Source organism: Pundamilia nyererei, unplaced genomic scaffold (assembly GCF_000239375.1).
Source record: "Pundamilia nyererei isolate P.nyererei 1_Seehausen unplaced genomic scaffold, PunNye1.0 scaffold00063, whole genome shotgun sequence".
Taxonomy (NCBI): Eukaryota; Metazoa; Chordata; class Actinopteri; order Cichliformes; family Cichlidae; genus Pundamilia; species Pundamilia nyererei.
In genome coordinates, this window is record NW_005187464.1 from 1,429,914 (window position 1) to 1,449,011 (window position 19,098).

Genomic DNA, 19,098 nt, shown 5'->3' on the forward strand with positions numbered 1-19,098 from the left:
GAGCAACTAGTCAGGTTTTTTCAGGAAACAATGAAACAAGTACACTGCAAAAACCTGACTTGTTGCCTCAGTTAATCATCAGTTAATTGGATTGTGGGAGGAAGGCTGAGGACCCAGAGAGAACAACACAGAAAAGGCCCCAGGCAGTTAGTAGATTTGAAATCAGGACCTTCTTGCTGTGAGGTAACAGGGCTAACCACCGTGCCACTGAACTGTCACGCCACAGCAGGAATCAAGGCTTGATACAGAATTTTATTTATGTTTTTGTCTTTGACAGGTTAAATCACAATAAAAAGCAAGAGCGTGCATGTGGTGTGTGTATGCTTTTCTGCCTCTTATAACCCCAGTGATTTTCCTTTGGTTTGAAATCTCACGTGATCTTGTGAAATCAAGTAACTAACCACCCTTGCTAGACTGTATCACTTCATCTCAGTAAGAATAAATTAATAACAAGTATTAAGTTGTTGAATTTCATGCAGATTAAATTATGTTCAACATAGAAACATATAATCAGTTAGACTCTTGTAAATGTAATGACCACTCAATTTCACTTTTCGAGTGTAGGTTGTCAGGTTTACGCATAAAAAACACTTTGGTGAAGCTTAGATAAAGATCAGGTTTGGGTTTGACTTACTTTGTCATAGCTACAATAATATTTGTGCAAAGGTCACACAAAAGTCTTATTTAAAATTCATATTAATGATCACAAAAGCAAAACAAATATGAGTCACCTGGGTTCTTGCCAGTGTGGTAGCTTGCATATAGCCACTAGAGGGCGAGGTTACAATTAAAATATGACGGGAGATGTGGCATTCAGGAGAATCTGCATTTTTGCTAAAATAATCAGGCGCTACACTAGCGCTAAACTGCTTTTCTTCTTTAAACCCATCATCTGATCATTTTCTTTTACTTACCTGATTCAGGGTCGCAACTCACTTATCCAACTGTCATGAGCCAAGAGGGTCAAGCCAGTGTCACATTCACATTCACACCTACAGCCAATATAACCATTTATTAATATAACATGAATGTTTTTGGACTGTGACAGGAAGCCAGATTACCTGGAGAGGACCCACCACTTTCTTGGCATGACAACACAGCGAACCACGGCACCATGCCGCCCTCTTAAATCCTTTTTACGTCTTTCATTTTCCCTTCATATACTTTCTGGAAGATTCAACAAGAAATTCAAGCTTCTTCATCTTAAATGTCAAAGCAGAACATTATGCATATTTGTTTACTCATCCACTTCTTTCATTCAGCATGTTGTTGACTGCAGTGGCATGTTGGTAGTTTAAGCTCATGTACATGTAAGTCAAGTCCTCTTTAAACCAGTGCTGTCTTTTACTTCCTGCATGTGTACTGAATGAGGCTTGAATCACAAACAAAGCAAAAAGGTTGTGGTTTGTGATGCCAATTCACCTTAAGAAACACACATATACATTCATTTTCCCAGTCTTGCATAAGTTACTGTGAACTTGAAACACTTTTCTATATTTCCACCTTTTACGGTAACATGACAGCCACATTGGTCCTGAAGCCAAAGCAGCATACCTTTTTACTTGTTGGCAAATCCATATTGTTGATAATGACTTCTGTCTCAGCTTACCGCCCACTTATGTCAGCAGAGGGCTGAGTGCACAGTATGCATTACATACGGTTTGCTGGAGGTTTTCTTGCTTTGCTGTTATTTCTCTTGTGCCGTCTGGTACATCTGCAGTGCTGTGTTCATTCACCTTACACAGGACTATTTAAGGATAATTCTTAATGTGTTGAAGTAAATATAAAGAAATGACCTCCGTGTGTGACCTTGCTATCGGTGCATTCCTCGAGATATAAAATGTCGTCGCTTGTGTTTGCTGTATCGACTTATTGTCACCTTGTCTAGTGGTTTTTTGCTGTAGTAACATATGTCCTGTCGAGTCATTCTTTCTAAGTGGTCTTTTATAATGTTTACCTTGATTAGCTCATATATTACAGTACACAGTGAAATACCAAATCCTCTTTCTGTCTTGTGAATAGAATTTACCAAAGGTGCTTGTAAAAAAGGATTAAACTGAACGCAATAAAACAAAATGATTTCTTTGAAAGCTTTTGCATCACAATATATATATAACAATGCGATAAGGCAGAAAATGACATTACAAATTTAAAATGTTTTAAAGAATTTACACACCTGTAATAAGACCGAGATCAATAAAGGGGCACAAACTCGATAACTGCACGATAACTATGCAGGGCTAAACAACACAGCAGCCTTTTGGGGCCTCTAAAACTTCAAGACAGCCTTGAAAACGCCTTGTTTTTTTCCTTCTTACCGGTAAATGGTTTCAAGCTATAAAAACAGGCCAGATAAAATAGCAAGGAGCCCGCTTATACGGTTGAACATGCCACCAGATTGTCCAGGGAGCAAACAAACATTACAGAAAATATGGATGTCAGGATGTCATGGATCTGGAGACCAGTGCATTCTGGTTTTGTACACTGATCACTCACTAGGACCACCATAACGCATACTCTGCTTTTTCATCCATTTTGCATTAGAAGTGACCAAAATGTAAGAAAATGAACGTCTTGCTTCACTGAAGAAGAACTGAAACTAGTGACTGAGACCATGAGGTCATAAATGAAGTAAGCAATGGGGCATTTTTCAGGCATTTTTCTTTTTGCAGCTGAGAATGGAAGTTTAAAGAGGCCTCTTCATTGGCTTGACTTTTATGGGCCCACAGCTCCTATTTGGAGTTGTTTTGGTTCCACCTAGTGTTCACCTTGACCACTGCACACTACAGCATTACCTGGGCCAATTGTTCAGACACTGAGCTGTAAGTTTATACTTTATGTGACATTCCCGATAACCTGATTAGAGCATGTACTGCCTCCCAAATCAAGATAGCATCTTGTTAAGTAATTGAATCAAATGATAAAGGGCTGACTTAGCAAATGAGGAACTGCTACCAATTAAACAAATGGACTTCATTGACTAGATGGTAATGAAAATGCTGCACTGTAAAAACAGCTAGATGCCAACAACATCCATCTTTGTGTTGCTTTGTGGAAAGCATATAAATTTCACCCTCTATAATGCAATTAATAAATCCTTAACACAGCATCAACAACAAGGAAAAGAAAAAACAGAAATCTCTGCACAGGTCACTGATCTTTGGTTTAATTGTTTTTAGAAAGCGTCAAATAAGGCACAGTGAAATGTAAAAAGCACAGATGAACAAACTGTAATTAAAAAAAAGCCAATATTGTAGATTCCAGAGTAAACGCATGGCTGAATGTCAGAGTGAGATTTTCTTTACTCGCCTCCACAGAGCTCGAGCAGGATTTTGCGGTAGTCACCAGATGTGTCTCCCTACGGGGGGGTAAAAAGGAAAAATTTGAACATATTTTTACAACTTCAAGGCTTCTGAACCCCCCCAAAATTATCTTAAATATTGTCTTGCAACATTTCAAAACAACATAAGGACATTACATAAAGTCAGAAGTGCATATATTACACCCCAGCTGATGTATTGCAAAGCTTTTGCTGACGAAAGGGCGTGACCGTCCCCTTTCTTCGGTGCCTCACCTTGATGAAGGAGTGTAGAGTTTTTCCATACATCTTCAGGAACTGTGCTTTAATGTCCAACATGTCAATCTCAGCCCTGGCTACCATTATCCGGATAAGGACACTGTCTGTAGTGCCCAGGCCCTGGAAAGAGAGAAACAAAAACTGTATTTGTACTGCACTGGACTCTGCCGCAGACTATAACAGCCTCGGACTGATTTCTTTTTGGCCTAATTCATAATATATTATGGCATACAGTGCTGTGCAACAATCTTGAGCCACTTTTATTTTTATATCTACCTACAAGAAGCCTGACTTCCTTGTACAAAGTAGTTTTGAGCAATCATTATTCAGGCTCTCTGAAGGTCTTTCAGATTTTTTCCTTTGGACAATGGTTGATTTTTCCACTCATTTCCACTTTCACAGGGATGTTTTTTGTTTGCTTGTTTGTTCAAACCATTTAACACGAAATTATGAATTATAGAAGCATAAAAAAAAATCTAAGGGAAGCTTAGCAAAGAACCAAGTTTAAATTGTTGTCTTTAGGCATTTTGTGACAGGCTACAGTAACAGCCTGTCACAAAAAATGTGTTTGTTCCAAAAACACAATTTGCTCCTTTTCTTTTATTTGAACCTACAAAAACATAATAATAATAATAGTAATGTCAAAAATAACAACGTTTGACAGGCATGAAATTGTATTTTTGGACCAACAAGGTGCTATTAGCTGAAACCTGGGCAAATCTCAGCATGCCAGCAACTGTGAGAACAAAAGAAAAAGTGGCAGGCTTAAGAAACCATCTACATCAGATCAACAGTATCTGAAAGTCATGTCCTTAAGAAATTAAAAAAAAAAAAATCCAACAAAGACCTGATGCAAGGCTGGCTGCATCTCAGGAAGTAGAGGGTGTCGTCTACCAACTGAGCGGTCGGTGGTTTGATGCATGTCTGTATGGCTAAATATTTTTGGGAAAGATATTGAACTCCAAGTTTCCCCTGATGCATTCTTTAGAGTGTGTGAATGTTAGACAAGTGCTGTTTGAAGAAGGAAAAACAAAAGTGTTTTATATACCACAGTGGGCCATGTGCCACAGGACCTGAAAGATACATCCCGCCCTTCAGCTGATCAATCTATTGTCTGCCATACCCTCATCAGAAATGAGCTCAATAGCTGTCAAGAAGCCATTAATGGTGAGGTCCAACTTCAACATTAATGAAGCAGAGAACAGGACAAAAGGCAGCCAACATCCAGAGTTGAACTATACTTGCAGACTTTTTAAAGAAATTACAAGAAAAACTGTCTGAGAGAGTTCAGGCTGTGTTGAAGCATAAAGGTTGTCATACCAAATATTGAATTTGCAGGCTCATTATAATTGCACAAGCTCTGTTTTTGCCTTATATGCTGTATTTCCATGTATGTTTGAACACATTTGAATAAATCTCTGAATCCATTTCCCATTTTCCTAGCAAAATATACAGAAATGAGGGGTGACAGGAGGCTTTTGCATACAGTAGCACTTAATGGAAGTAATTCTTTATATTTGTGGTTGTTTTATGATAGAACTGGAAGTGGAAGAAAGAAAAGTAGCTATGTATTACTGCATGAAATATTTACCTTCATTGATTTGTATAATCGCTCAGCAAAAAAAGCCGGCTTGTTCCTGATGCATTTCACTGCAAAGTAGAAAACAAATCACTGCACATGAGATGCAAATCGTAGTGTATGATGCAGAAAAACAATTTATTCTACTTGATTAATATATTAAAAAAATATTGTGAACAGCAGCATTTATTTGATCTCTTGTGACTGAAGAGTAGGCCTTAAGTCGACCTGCAACTCCTCATTTTGTGCATTTTTAAATATTTAGTGTCAACTGATCAGTGTATTTTTGTGTTTCTGCAATAAACTTATACAGACCACCTGGTAAATCAGCAGCAAATATTGTAAGCTTGCTTATTTATTTATTTTCTGTGCTAATTTGAACCCACGTGTATCTTAGACTTCATCTGAAGGATCACGTAACTGAAAAGACACACCTATAGCCAGAAAGACGTCTTCCAGGCAGCCAGACATCTCCCTCTTGATGCTCTCCTCAATGTCTCTCCCAGAAATCTTCTGATACTCCTGAAACACTGGAGTGGGACATAACGTGATTCATAAGGAAGTTGCCAATAGTGACCTGATGACTCACTAATTAAAAAATTATGTGATTTAACAAGTGATTTTGGTCATAAATTTGATATAATCATTAACTGAAATTCCTTTGGTGGCCAATTTAAGGAAGTAAGGCAATGCAAAGTATTTTCACATGACACCAAGCACTTATAGTACCTCGCAGCAGATGGTTTCGGTTCCTCACACAAAGCACTGTGAGGAATTTAACCTCATCTGTGCCCCATCGAGCCTCACCAGCCTCATAGATTTCCTATAATCACAGACATAAAATTGTTGTCAACCAGTCTCTACGCCTGTGTAACAGGCGAGTTAAATACACCATTTTTCCCTTATGACCTGAACCTTTACCTTGGCATCTTGAATAGCCTGGGCCTCGTCCACATTGGTGCTTTCATCCCGTCCAGCCTGCAAAACAGGAGATGCGTCAGCTCAAGAGAACGTGCGTACAAGATTAAGCAACAGAAAAAAGTAATATTAACTGGTTATTTTATTATGCAGAAGTGGCTCATTCTTCCTCTTCCCTGAAGAATAGATATTCGATAAAGGTCCAACTGACATTTTACAAGTACGGCTGAACCTGCTAGTAAATACCAGGAGGTTAATACTTCATACTTATAATCTACACAGCTTGACTTTGTTCCATTTGACAATGGTAGTATTTGCGATGCAGCATGCAAATATCACACTAAAGTCTAAAATGTTTGGGTTTCCTTACTTTTTTGATTGCTAAGATGCTAAAGGTTCTAAATTTTAAAACAAGCCGAATTTATTTTTCTGTTGTTTATTTTCTATGAATTTTAACTTAAAGCTGTCAAACAGTGTCCGTTCTTTGGATTAACACAGTTTAATAAAAATGCAAAATAGATAAATATTCACTTATGTCAGCTTTGTAAATGATCAGACGTCTGATTAAAGCTTTGTAAACAAACTGGAACAGAACAGCGGTTTGCTGGATGAGGATTTAGGGCACTTACATCAGAAAATGTTCAACAAATGACTTTTTTTTTGTTTTGTTTTTTTGTAACACGGTTTGGAGATACAGTGAAGTTCAGATAAGCATTGGAAATATTAGAAACTTCAGTTGGTCTGGACGGTATAATTACTTGTCTACTTTTGCGTCTCTGGCCAGTGTTTCGCACAATGAATAACACTATAAAAAAGGTTGTGGGTCAAAGTTTGCTCACCGTGAGTAAAGAGACCAAAACCCTTTGAAACATTCCAGATGTATCCCCAGTTACAGCATCTTCCAGTTTCTTCTCATATTCTGCCATTAATAAAAAAAAAGACATAAAATCATGTGACATTGTACTCTTTTAGTTTTTATTTTAAAATTACACTTACCACTAAACATGCAGTTCACTAAATGTACATTAGGCTCTGTTGGTTGTTAGTACTCGTAGGAAAGATGCTGTTAAGTTGCTACTTGCTCAACTAGTTCAGTCAGTCATTAAATGTGTCAAACTACCGTCAGCACTAATAACAGCTTCTCATGTAAATATTAGCCATACAGTAGATCAAGACTGAGCACTCTGGAGGATTCTTGTCGATGGCTTATACCGCAGGAGGCGTGTTAGACATAAGTAATATAGTAGATTCTCAGATTTCTACATTATGAACAACAGCTCGTGGGAAGAATAATATTTACTGCAGGCTTAAAAGGGAGCCATAATCCAGATTTCTATGAGATTCAAATAAAACAAAAATAAAAAACAGATTCGGAATCCAAATATTGACATTCACGTTCAGTTAATATTCATTCTTTTTAATCTAAAATTTCTAACTGTTATGCTCTATAGAAAAACACAACCAAGCAGACAAATCACTCAAGGCAAGGTTACTGAAAACCACTTTATAAATACTTTCCAGCTACTCTCATTTCACCCACAGAGGAACAATTCAGCAACAATAAACCGCCACACAGAGAGCAGCAGTGGCTTTTATGAATAATTTACAGCATCCAGTGTTTTCTAATAAAGGAGGTCATTGCAACTCCTAACAAAACACAGAGTTTTGTTGGTGCTACATAATATCATATATCATTGGTACCAGCTGGTAGGGAGACCTGACGAGGTGACACTGTTACCTTTCTTGTAGACGTCGTTGATGACTTTTACTTCCTCGTTTGACCTTGAGGCGAGGATATCGATGAGACAAGCCTCTTCGGTTCCAGCCCCCTGTAATAAATCAGTATGCCGTAAGCTGCACATTGGGAATTAAAGGAAAAGGCTGGCGGTATTCAATATATTTGTTATTGTCACATAATCCCACTTCCTGAGGTTGCCAGTCCCAAACAAATTTCTTCAATATTTTCCCCAAATCACTTCACACTGTTATAAACAGTGCAACTGTTTAAGTATACATGTATATAAGTTGAGCTACGGATTAATACATATTTGTAAAACAGCAGAGGGCTGATACTGTGTGCAGGATTAGCTCAAAATAAACTACAGTATGTAAATAACAGCAACAGAGGTGTGTCATTCAAAGACTGTGAACATAAATGATAATTTGTGTGACATAAAAATAACAGACTTTGCATACACAGATAATACATGTTGACCTTGGGGACAATAGGAAAATATGCAGGCGCATTACTAAAAGACTAGCAGCTCTATCAAAAACCTCTTCAATCACCTTCATTGCATTTCTCAGCTCGTAGGCATCGTATACAGGCGCCAGCATCAGCAGACCCAGAACAACACTCCTGAAGTTCCCACTCAGCTCTGAGGACAGATCATCAGCCAGGTCCTGAAGGGGGATGGAAACAGATGAATGTTCTTATTGTTTTACAGTTAGTCCTGCATTTATTACTTCTAGCCTGGACTACTGTAATTCAGTATTGTCATGATGTCCTAAAAACCCTCTGAAAAGCCTTCAAATGATTGAAAATGCTGCAGCAAGAATACTGACAGTCTACAAAGAGAGCACATTTCTCCCATATTGGCTCCTTGTCATTGGCTCCCTGTTAAATCCAGAATCAACTTTAAAATCCTTCTCCTCACATACAATGTGTTGAATAATTAGAGTCTAGCTTATGTACTGTATCATCCCGATAGAGCACTTCACTCTCAGGATATTTAAAGTAAACCGGGAGGCAGAGCTTTAAGCTTTCAGGTCTTGCTTCTGTGGAACCAGCTTCCAGTTTGGATGCAGGTCTCTACAGCGTCTCTACTTTTAAGATTAGGTTAAAAACCTCCTTTTTGATAAAGCATGTAGTTATGTTGGAACAGGTGAATCTAATCTTCCCTTAGTTATCCTGCAATAGGACTAGGCTGCTGGACAGCTTTACACAGCTCTTTTCACTCTCTGTTTAATCATTAGGTATTATTAATCTCTTGCCCTCCACAGTGTGTTTTTGTCTTTTTGTCCCTCCCCTCACCCCAAACCGGTCATGGCAGATGGCTGCCCCTCCCTAAACCTGGTTCTGCCCGAGGTTTCTTCCTGTTAAAAGGGAGTTTTCCCTTCCCACTGTTGCCAAGTGGTTGCTTAAAAGTGGGGGGGGGGTCGCATAATTGCTCAGGTTTTCTCCATATTATTATAGGGGCTTTGACTATGGAAGTAGAATATAAATCACCTTGAGATGACTGTTGTTGTGATTTGTCGTGATATAAAAAAAAAACTGAAGTTGAATATTTAAGTGAATTTATTAGGCTGTGTCAGTGTAACAAACACAGACTCTCTACAACATTCACTTGAGTGAAATGGATTTATGTTGACCATGACTTCACTCATTCCAACAGCATTTGGGTCTCCGCTAGAGGGTGTGGTTCTTGGAAAGAGTTTTGGTGAAAAGAGGAGCCTGTTCCACTCACCCCCACCCCCTCCCCATGTGGGTGTCCGCGTGTGCAACATGACTCACTTTTCCTGACTGCAACAACTCCGCTCACTCTGCTGTTCCCATAGTGCCTCTCAGTGAACTTTCAGTTGCTTTTAATGACTTTGTACCAGATGTGCAGTGTGTACAGTGTGCAGGGAGATAAATATTATCTTAATATGTCAATACAATAAAGATCTCAAGCTTCCCGTTTTGTTAATATATTGAGCCCCATAATCAGGAAACAACCAAAGTGACAGTGGGTAACACACCTATGTGGGTTCAGTCTGTGTTTTTTATTGACTCAGACCTTCCTCTTCTAGAAAACTCACAAGCCCCTCTCCGTATTAGCCTTTATTTGCAAGTGTTATTCATTTCTGCTTTGCAGTTAAAGGTTAACTTGCACCTTGTCACTTTACCCCACCTAAAATAAGGACAGTGAGAGTACACAGCGGAGTAAGAGGCAACACACCTGCTGCTACTGCCAACAGCGTTCATCAAACTCATTTATATATTATTACTGTATTTAAGATGCAAAGGCACATCTTCAGTTATGAATGGACTACTTTTGCTGCATCTCACCTTCCCCACTGTTTGTTTGTAGGCAATTTTGATGCGCTGCCTCTGGGCAATAGTACGGTGGGCCAGGATCTCAGTGATAGCTGCCTCATTAGTGCCTGAAAGAAATTTCATAGACTCAGGTTATGTAATCTTAACTGCTGTCAATCTTGAAATAAAAGGACCATATTTATTTCTTTTGCTGGAAATGCATTTAAAAGCATAGGTTTGGTCATTTTATGTAGGCCGTAGAGTCGGGCGACACTGCTGCAGGCCTGGAGATCATCCTAACACAAGGTTGTTTGTTCCCATGGCCATAGAAACCATCTGTTTCCAATGGAGCTCAAACAAGAGTCAGGAGAAGATTATTAGAGTATCAAACCCGAACAGCTTGAACATTCCTCTCCATGAATTTGCTGAATTTGTTAACACTACCAAATGCTGAATGTTAGAGGGGATCTACATAGCACCTACACAGTATCTCCCTGCTTGGCTTTAAAACAGCATAATCCATGACAAAGATAGTCTACTACTACAACCTGCATGATAAGCAAGACTCATTTCCTTCCTTATCAGGAGTGAAAATGTTGCAAAACACAAAGGTTAAAGATTAGTCACTGTCAGAGTAAAAGATTACCAATCAAATGGACTATAAAGGAAACACTATGATACCCCATGACTGCGTGAGCACTGCGCAATGTTGAAATTCGTTTTCAAACTTTCCTTCAGAAGAAGGGCGAGACCAAGGAGAATTTATTTTCTCCATAGAGGGCTAAGGATATCTTTAGCTGATGTTCAGTGGGTGACAATGGTGTTGGATCACTCACCAGCTCCTTTCATGGATTCTCTAAGCTTCTGGGCATCTGCGTCGGGATTAAAATTAGCAGCTTCAGTCACGGTTCCACGGTTTCCGATCTGATTACAAATGACAAAAATACAATTATTAATCTATTAAACAGAAATTAAATAAGTAAACACAAAGCTTAAAGTACAACTCAATCATTTTTCCCATTCATGCCATTTTTAAATAATCTCACTATGTACACGTGAAGGGTTTGACATCAATTTGTTTGAACTAGTTTAACACATCTGTGTAAGAGCCAATTTTAAAGCCAGTATCCATTTCTCAGAAGCTTATCTGCCCATCGCAAATTTTATCTTTTTCAATAAGTAGAAAAATAAAGATATGCAGATGAGCATTTGTAAACATTTTACAGAATTAATTAAAAATATATGTTTAATAAAGTATGTCTGATTATTGATCATTTATGCTAAAGTCAAAGGCATATGTGCTACAATGCATAATTATTCTTCTATTCATGAGTGTTAGATTATTTTACGGTTTTAAAAAGCAGGATTGAATTGTAAGGGCTCTATAATCTTGTTTAGGGGACTTGCATTGAACATAAAAACAAAAAAATTAAGCAAAACAAAACTATTTAATAAACTACCTTTATCACGGGTTGCTGAACCTTTAACTTGTCTTTAATTTGAATGCTGTGTCGAAAGTGCAGTGACTCCCTACCGGTGATGCAAATTCACACATGAACGTGCAGCTGAGAGAGACTTACTGCTGCCATTGTAGGAAGAGTGTAGATTTTCAAACTGGAAGTCCTGAAAGCTACAAAAGAACAGATTTAAAAAATGCACAATGAGTACTTTATTACATTGCAGGGGCAGGAAGATGTTACAGGTTTGAATGTGGCCTTCGTTAACCTTTGATCAATATTGTATACAGGTCATCATCTCACAGAGGGTTTCCACCACACGACGTTTCGTCACAGGTTCTCATGTGTCCTACATCTGTGGTGGTTTCCCGGGAGCTTATCTCATTAAACGCGTTTGTTTGGATACACCTGTAATTACTTCACTGAGAGGAAACCTAGTACACTCCCACCTGGTTTTATCCCTGTGGAGATCAACTTACCCTGTTCACTTCCATCCACTTATGATCCGGCACATTAAATGTTTTTCCCATAAATTATACATAACATGACTAATCTCCCAGTATTTGTCTGTGGAGATATTTGATATTCAAACACGGGAGCCTAAACTCTGCACTTAGGGTTAGGTTAGGGCCACACCTTAGCGGTGTGTAATGTAAATATGAGGCATGCGATTCTTGCTGTTGCCAAAGCGCAATAGTGCAACCTAATGTAGAAATCCTCATTTGCGTGAACAAACCAATGCCTTGCTTTTCAGGGTAAACTCTTGCACTTGATCGTGCATGGAGGGGAAAAGTTCTAACAACTGCTGGATTATAGTTTTCCTGTTAGTAAACCTGTTTGGGCTGCTCACGCTCATTCTGATTCTCCGAAAGCGAGCAAGCGAATTGTCAGTGAATTCACATACAAGGATAAACTAAAAGCTGAAGCTCAAAAACGAAATCGACTCATAGTGCCAAAGACATTCTTGAAACTGAAACTTATTGATCGATGCCTTATAGATCTATGGTTCAGACGTGGTTAGATACGAAATAGAAAGAGTACATCGCGTCGATTAAAAAGTCAGGAAACAGAAGACTTTACAGTTAACTTGTCTTAAACTCAGTGGGCACACCCTACAGACAGATAGACAGAGGAGCTCCCGCCTAATCTCCACGCTGACAAAGTCACACCGCAAAACAGCGTAAATAAATGACTGACCGGTGCTAAAGTATAGCTTACCTGTCCCGGAGACAAAACTACTGAGCCTGAAGTCAGACACGAAGGTAGATCGTCACAGTACAGCGAACTCTACAGCTTATAACTACCAGCTGTTTTTCTTGCGCCTCCCACGGACGTCAGTTTTTTGCAGGGTCGTTCGCGTTTTGAGGTGCGTTCGCGGAATGTCGGCCAAGGCATTGCTTTGTTCCACTGCAGAAAAAAAAAAATTACCTTATAACTCAGAGTCAAAATTTTGAGATATGCAGGTACATTTTATGTCTTGTAAAATCTATTGTAAATTATAAATATATTCTAATGTTTTTTTTTTATTTTCAATCACTTTATTCCATGAAATTGAACATACACAACGTAAATTGTAACATAAAATGACATTATTTTTGTCTCCATTGTTTTTTAATTAAACCTATAAAATCGAAAGTAAAACATAAATGCAGAATATGTCTTTATATAATTGAATTTTATTTTATCATTTGGATGCACGCGTGCGAGCGACGTGACGTAATCGCGTCACATGATCACATAAGCTAGGGGGAGGCTGCAGCTGCGCTCTGAACTACAATACCCATAATTCCGTCCGCTCGTCAACAGCAACAGCTAGGATGTTGCGATAACGGTGGAAGCCAAAGATTGCTGTGGTTGCAGAGATTATACCGCTGGGCTGAAACCTCTGTCTACTGTTTTGGTAGATGTCAGAGTCTGTGATTACATATTCGCAGCTATAACTGCGACAGGCGGAGTCTTCAGTCTACTGTCGATTCGACGCTTGTTTGTGTTGATGAGAGGCTTCATCGCGCTAATGCGTTAGCCAACTAAAATCATAGTTTTTTTTTATTTATTTATTGTAAATGGAAGCAATTAAATAGCGACACGGTCAGCTAGCTATGTGGCAACAAACGGTCGCTCCACTTGGCTGAGGATGGAAATATTTTTGCTGGCAACGCTGTCAGACAAGTTACACGTCGGTTACATCGCACCCGAAGACATTATCTTCAGAGGATAACCTGGATAACCTTAACGTACACGAAATGTCATAGCGCGTAAGTAGCTAGCATTGAGCTAGCCTAAAAATGGCTGGACGAGATGGAGATGGACCGAATGTTATCGCCGTCAGCAGCAGCCGACCGTGAACAGCTGGATTGATAGCTAAAGAAATACTTTCTCCGGAGATGCTTTAGCCTCCTGGGTGGTGTAATTCACTTACATAACAGTTAGTCGCAACGGCTCTAGCTATCACCAACTGTCTTGATCTGGCAAGCAAATGGGAAATTTGCCACCAGAAACCTGAGTTCTCACAATATTATATATCATAAAGGCATCACTACAGGCTCCACATAGACTCGTTAGGGTTACAGTCTGAGCTGCTTTATTATCTATATCACTGCAATAATTGTGCATACAAGGACCTACAGCTCATCTGAAGCCGCAAATACCCCTGTCATTTTGACACTATGAGGAAGTTCTTTGATTCCCGTCGGGAGTTAGTCAGCTCCGGGCCTGGTTCTGGAGGAGGAGGGAGCAGCTCGGGGTCCAGCCACGCAGGCGGCAATTTCATTGGACGAGCCTTTACTGTCGGGCGACACCAAGTCACTGTTGAAGAGATAATTGCTGAAGGTAAGAAAGGGTTGCAAAGACCAGATGATGCCATTTGTTTGTTTGTTTTTGCCCGTTCTCTTGTCTCCTGATATATGATATGTGTCCTGCATGCCCAGTGCATGGGTCGCATAACAGAGATGCAACCTTGTATCATTCCCACAGGGATAATGGAGCTGTGCATCTATGTATTTCAGGTACATAAATGCTAAACATAGGCAAGCTACTTCATCCAAACTGTACTCTGACTAACACACATGCATACAATTTTCTTTTAGCTCTTGTGAATCAGATGAGTGATTCAAGCAGGTGGAGATGTACCTGATGTCAGGCATATGTGTGATTTCTTTGAAATGAAAGGTTTACTGTCAAAGAGATTCTGTATTCAAGGTTTTTGTAAGAACAGCCATTGGCAGGAAAACGTGGAACATCAGGATAATATAATGGGTGCTGTATAAGAAGCCTGAAACCTGACCACTAAAAAGTAGTTTTAACAGTTATGTTAAACCAATACATTTAGTCTGAGTGTGCATTTCTAATGTCCAGTAGCAAGTGAATAGGCTTGTGTGAACATTAGCTGTGTATATTCTGTTGTAATGCTTGCATTAATCTATTCTTAAAGTCTCTTGTCTAACTTAGACACCCCTTTATTCTACCAGGAGCTCTCTGAACCAAAGACTGCACAGTATCTATGCTTTTAATCAGTTCTGTTAGGCTGCCAGCTACACGGCGAGTGCCCAGTCTGCATATAATACAAGAAAACAGTGCAGGACAGCTCATCGCGATGTCAGCTTTTACTGTAGTCACATAGACGCTCCAGACGTGGCTCTAAACCCTCAAACTAGACTGATGCTCTTGCAGATGTATAGTACCATACTGCCATTACACATGATGAGCGAAGGATGCAATGTAAGCTGTGATGTCTGCCTGAAATTGATGACTCCACAGCTAAACTCTGCACAGCAAATTTGTGGTCTGAGCTATACCAGATGGTTAGGCCTCAATGTAGGCCTCTACATAAACCCCGCAGCAATGACATGACTAATAGATATTATGCTATAAGGCGGTGCCATTTGGTGCTGATTGTGCTTTTTGATGTGAGAATATACATGGATAGAAAGCTCGACAGTTGCTGAAGAATTGAGGCTTAAAAATGAGCACGTCTGCTAAATGTTCAAAATCATGGTATCCTGATAAGGTTCATAAGATTGATGTTTTGATTTTATTTTGAATGCACATTTTAAATGTGTCGTTTCTCTGCATCATGCAGGTGGCTTTGCAATCGTGTTCCTCGTGAAGACAAACCAAGGGGTTCGTTGTGCTCTGAAGAGGATGTACGTCAACAACGAACACGATCTCCAGGTCTGCAAGCGCGAGATTCAAATAATGGTGAGTGACTGAGACGAAACATTTCTCCACAGACTTTCACTTTAAGCTGTCGTGGTTTGGCATGCTGGGTAAAATCACGTAAGGCAAGCACAAAAAAGTCCTTGAGAAGAAATCCACAGATGCCTCATTCTGTCCAAAATAAGTAAGAGCAATGCACACCCTGCAGCAGGCTTGTTTGGATTGTTCTACCACATTTGCCATCCTGGTACTTAGTGTGCTGTTTTTCATTTGCCTTTCATGGTTTGATATAAACAACCAGATTAATGGGCTGTTTATTTCTTAATGAATTGTTATTTTCTAAGCATTTATTATTGGTAAGGTATATTTAAAAAAAAGGATGGGTGTTTGACACATCTCTGATCACATGAAATAACATTGATCTGCATATTTCTGCTATAAATATGTTATACATAAAGATGTTTACATTACTCTAAAGTAAAGATTTCTAGGGAATAGATATATTTAGTATATAAACAGATATTAATGCCATGGTAGCCTACCACAAAATATGAATAGTCTATTATGGGTCTTGGAAAGTTTGACAGCATTTTTGATGGCTATCCTGTATTTGTCTTTGATGTTAGAGTCTGTATAGTTTTCCGTTCAAGGCAGCACTCCAGAAAGAACCAAGGAAGAAATATATGGCAACAGGTGTTCAAATTATTAAAACATGGCAGATTGTATAATTAAACAAACTTCATAGAATTATTTTCATCGTTGGCTTTATTTTGCTTCTGAAGCCAACTGACCTGTCTTCCCCATGTGATGTTTGTGTAATGTATGTATGGTCGGAAGGGTAAGACGGCGCTGGCACGGCTGGCAGCCTTAACCCAATTTCCTTCGGGATGAATAAAGTATGATCGATCAATCAATTAATCAATTAACTGACTCCAGTATTCCCTGTGAAGATGGGGCTTCCCCAGCATTCAGGGATTTCGTCACATCTCAGTCTTTCTCGCTTTGTGTCTCGCACACTCTCATTGAGACACACAAACACACTCATACACAAGCAGATGGTGCTTCACCTGGGCTGTACTACTTGACTTTTTTTTATTATTACATAATAGAGTTTAGATTTCAGCTCTCCATTGACACTGCCCCTGCAGATGAACGTCTCATACTACATCTCAAAACGCTGACCTTATCGAATGAATGGGTTAGCTTCCTTTTATAGAAAGAAATGGAAACATTTTGTGTTTGTGTTCTTGCAGAAAGATCTAGTTGGTCACAAGAATATTGTTGGTTATCTGGACTCCAGTATCACAGCTATGGGATCGAGGGACGTATGGGAGGTGCTTATACTAATGGATTACTGCAAAGGTGAGTGCTGAAAGCGAAGTGAAACCTCATGCCTTGATTATTGAAAGAATTTAAATTTCTGTTGGCCTTTCAATTTCAGGATGGATTTGTTAGAGTGCAGTTGTGCTATTAAATGAATCAAAACACGATTACACGATAAGTCTGAAAAAAATTGTGATAGAACATGCAGAAGTTAAGGTAAAATCAAATACTTCTTTAGTTAATTTCCTCTGTTTTTCAATGTGCTGCCTAATTGGATGGTATTTTGCAGGAGGTCAGGTGGTCAATTTGATGAATCAGAGGCTGCAGACTGGTTTCACTGAAGCTGAGGTGCTGCAGATCTTCTGTGACACCTGTGACGCTGTTTCTCGTTTGCACCAACGCAAGACGCCTATCATCCACAGAGACCTTAAGGTGACACATTTTGCCACTGACACTCACTCTAAAACTGCAGCAGTTATCTTTTTCTCTAGTTTGTTTGATTTTTTCTTTTTCCACAAATGAACAACTTCCAGTCTCAACTGGAGTCAGGATAACTGCTATTGGCTTTTGCATAAAGTTTTATGCAGTTTTTGAACCTTTAAGTTTTGAACCTTTAAAGCTCAGGGTTGGGTGCACAGGAGCAAAGTCAGTTTAGGCTCTGTCCCAGCTTTTTGAAGTCATATGTGAACAGCCAGTAATTCACTGCTATGTACCCTCTGCTTTAAGAAAGAACAGTTGGCCAACACCTACTGTCAAGATACTCCCATCCTGGCACCGTCCTTATATAAACCACACTAGTGCAGGCAGATTATTTTGTGGAGTGTGCGACATGTCAGAGGAAAATGTGGAAAATGTTCCCTGACTCAAAAGAATTTGGCATTAATGTGAGAAAATGGCCTAGAACAAAGTATAAAAGATTTCAAACTGGCTGTTTGTTTTAATACAAATATTGATTGATTCAATCATTGGTACACAAGAGAACATGCACAAATATATAGAGCTATTAATATTTTACTCCGTTTTTAAGCACTATGCTGTGAGTTGATTGATAAAGAGAAGAAAAAGGTCGTTTTAAAAATACTTCAAATAACTTCCAACCAGTCAGCAGCTGTCTCATTAGTCTCTGGTTACTGTCACTCAGTAATTATATAGAATTATATGGACTTCAGTGTATTACAGATTTGCTTTTGATTTATTTTTTTGTTGTTGTTGTGTTTTTTTTTTTTTGTTTTTTTTTTTAGTGATAAAACCTCAAAAATAATGTGTGACAGAGTCTTTAGAGCATATTGAGAGGAACGTGCAAGTTTTGAATGTGGCTACAATCTGAAAGTCATAATGTGAAGGTGTAGATTATAGATGCAGTGCACCTTTATTATTATCTCAATCTCAGATCTTGCAAGAAACAAAGGCCGTTATTTGACTTGGCAGTGTGGCTCATCGCTTACTGCCAAAATTATTCCTTTCACGATAAAACCCTGTATTGTCCTCAAAGCAAGCAGCCCTGCACGTCACTGTGTGAGTTACGTCTTGTATGTCTGCAGGTGGAGAACATCCTCCTGCACGATAAGGGTCATTATGTGCTGTGCGACTTTGGTAGCGCCACTGACAAGTTCCAGAGCCCTCAGACCGAAGGAGTGGCTGCTGTGGAGGAAGAGATCAAAAAGTTTGTGCCTCTTTTCATCCTCAACTTTCATTCATTTGCACATTTTCTAGGTAATGTGGCACAGAAACTGACTGCATTTTTAAATTCCTAAGCAGCTTCATTGTTTTGTTTTTTTCTTTATTTCATTATGTTTTTGAACTTTCTCAATTTTTCACCGTTGTGTGGAATTGAAAGGTTCTGTTTTTAGGTTTAATTTGTGATATCTGAAAGCAAAACTCATTTGTTTGCATTTATAAGCACATTGGGCTAAGCAAGTTATCTTTTTTCAATACCTCACTAAAAATCTGTAGCTGTCCCTTATTGCAGGTATACCACCTTATCATATCGTGCTCCAGAAATGGTGAACCTCTACAACAATAAGATCATCACCACGAAGGCAGACATCTGGGTGAGTGAAGATTGCAGACT

At 39.0% G+C, this 19,098-nt stretch overlaps 2 protein-coding genes across 2 annotated transcripts in view; one reads left to right on the top strand and one right to left on the bottom strand.

Annotated features, from left to right (window-relative positions):
* Positions 1-3,138: 3,138 nt before the first annotated feature.
* On the bottom strand, positions 3,139-12,924 carry anxa4 (annexin A4). Its single transcript, XM_005735265.2, has 13 exons — positions 12,768-12,924; positions 11,673-11,722; positions 10,929-11,016; positions 10,126-10,220; positions 8,364-8,477; positions 7,813-7,903; positions 6,914-6,993; positions 6,078-6,134; positions 5,886-5,979; positions 5,591-5,686; positions 5,169-5,227; positions 3,575-3,697; positions 3,139-3,358 (listed from the first exon to the last, which is right to left on the bottom strand). Exons 2-13 carry the CDS (start codon positions 11,679-11,681, stop codon positions 3,302-3,304), a joined length of 963 nt encoding a protein of 320 aa, XP_005735322.1. The 5' UTR covers positions 11,682-11,722; positions 12,768-12,924; the 3' UTR covers positions 3,139-3,301.
* A 388-nt stretch (positions 12,925-13,312) lies between these two features.
* LOC102202121 (AP2-associated protein kinase 1-like) overlaps positions 13,313-19,098 on the top strand; it is a 20,622-nt gene continuing 14,836 nt past the window's right edge. The window contains exons 1-6 of the mRNA XM_013911396.1: positions 13,313-14,378; positions 15,628-15,746; positions 16,958-17,066; positions 17,317-17,459; positions 18,569-18,690; positions 18,997-19,078. Of these exons, the coding sequence (XP_013766850.1) occupies positions 14,216-14,378; positions 15,628-15,746; positions 16,958-17,066; positions 17,317-17,459; positions 18,569-18,690; positions 18,997-19,078 (738 nt within the window). The 5' untranslated portion in view covers positions 13,313-14,215. The remainder of the gene's footprint in view (positions 14,379-15,627; positions 15,747-16,957; positions 17,067-17,316; positions 17,460-18,568; positions 18,691-18,996; positions 19,079-19,098) is intronic.

What these genes read in the sequence shown, in the direction of transcription:
- anxa4 (XM_005735265.2), bottom strand. An exon ending in ACAAACAAACAGTGGGGAAG is followed by an intron (nt 8,478 to 10,125) that starts GTGAGATGCAGC and finishes ATCCCCCTTCAG; the next exon opens with GACCTGGCTGATGATCTGTC. An exon ending in CTCTACACTCCTTCATCAAG is followed by an intron (nt 3,359 to 3,574) that starts GTGAGGCACCGA and finishes ACCCCCCCGTAG; the next exon opens with GGAGACACATCTGGTGACTA.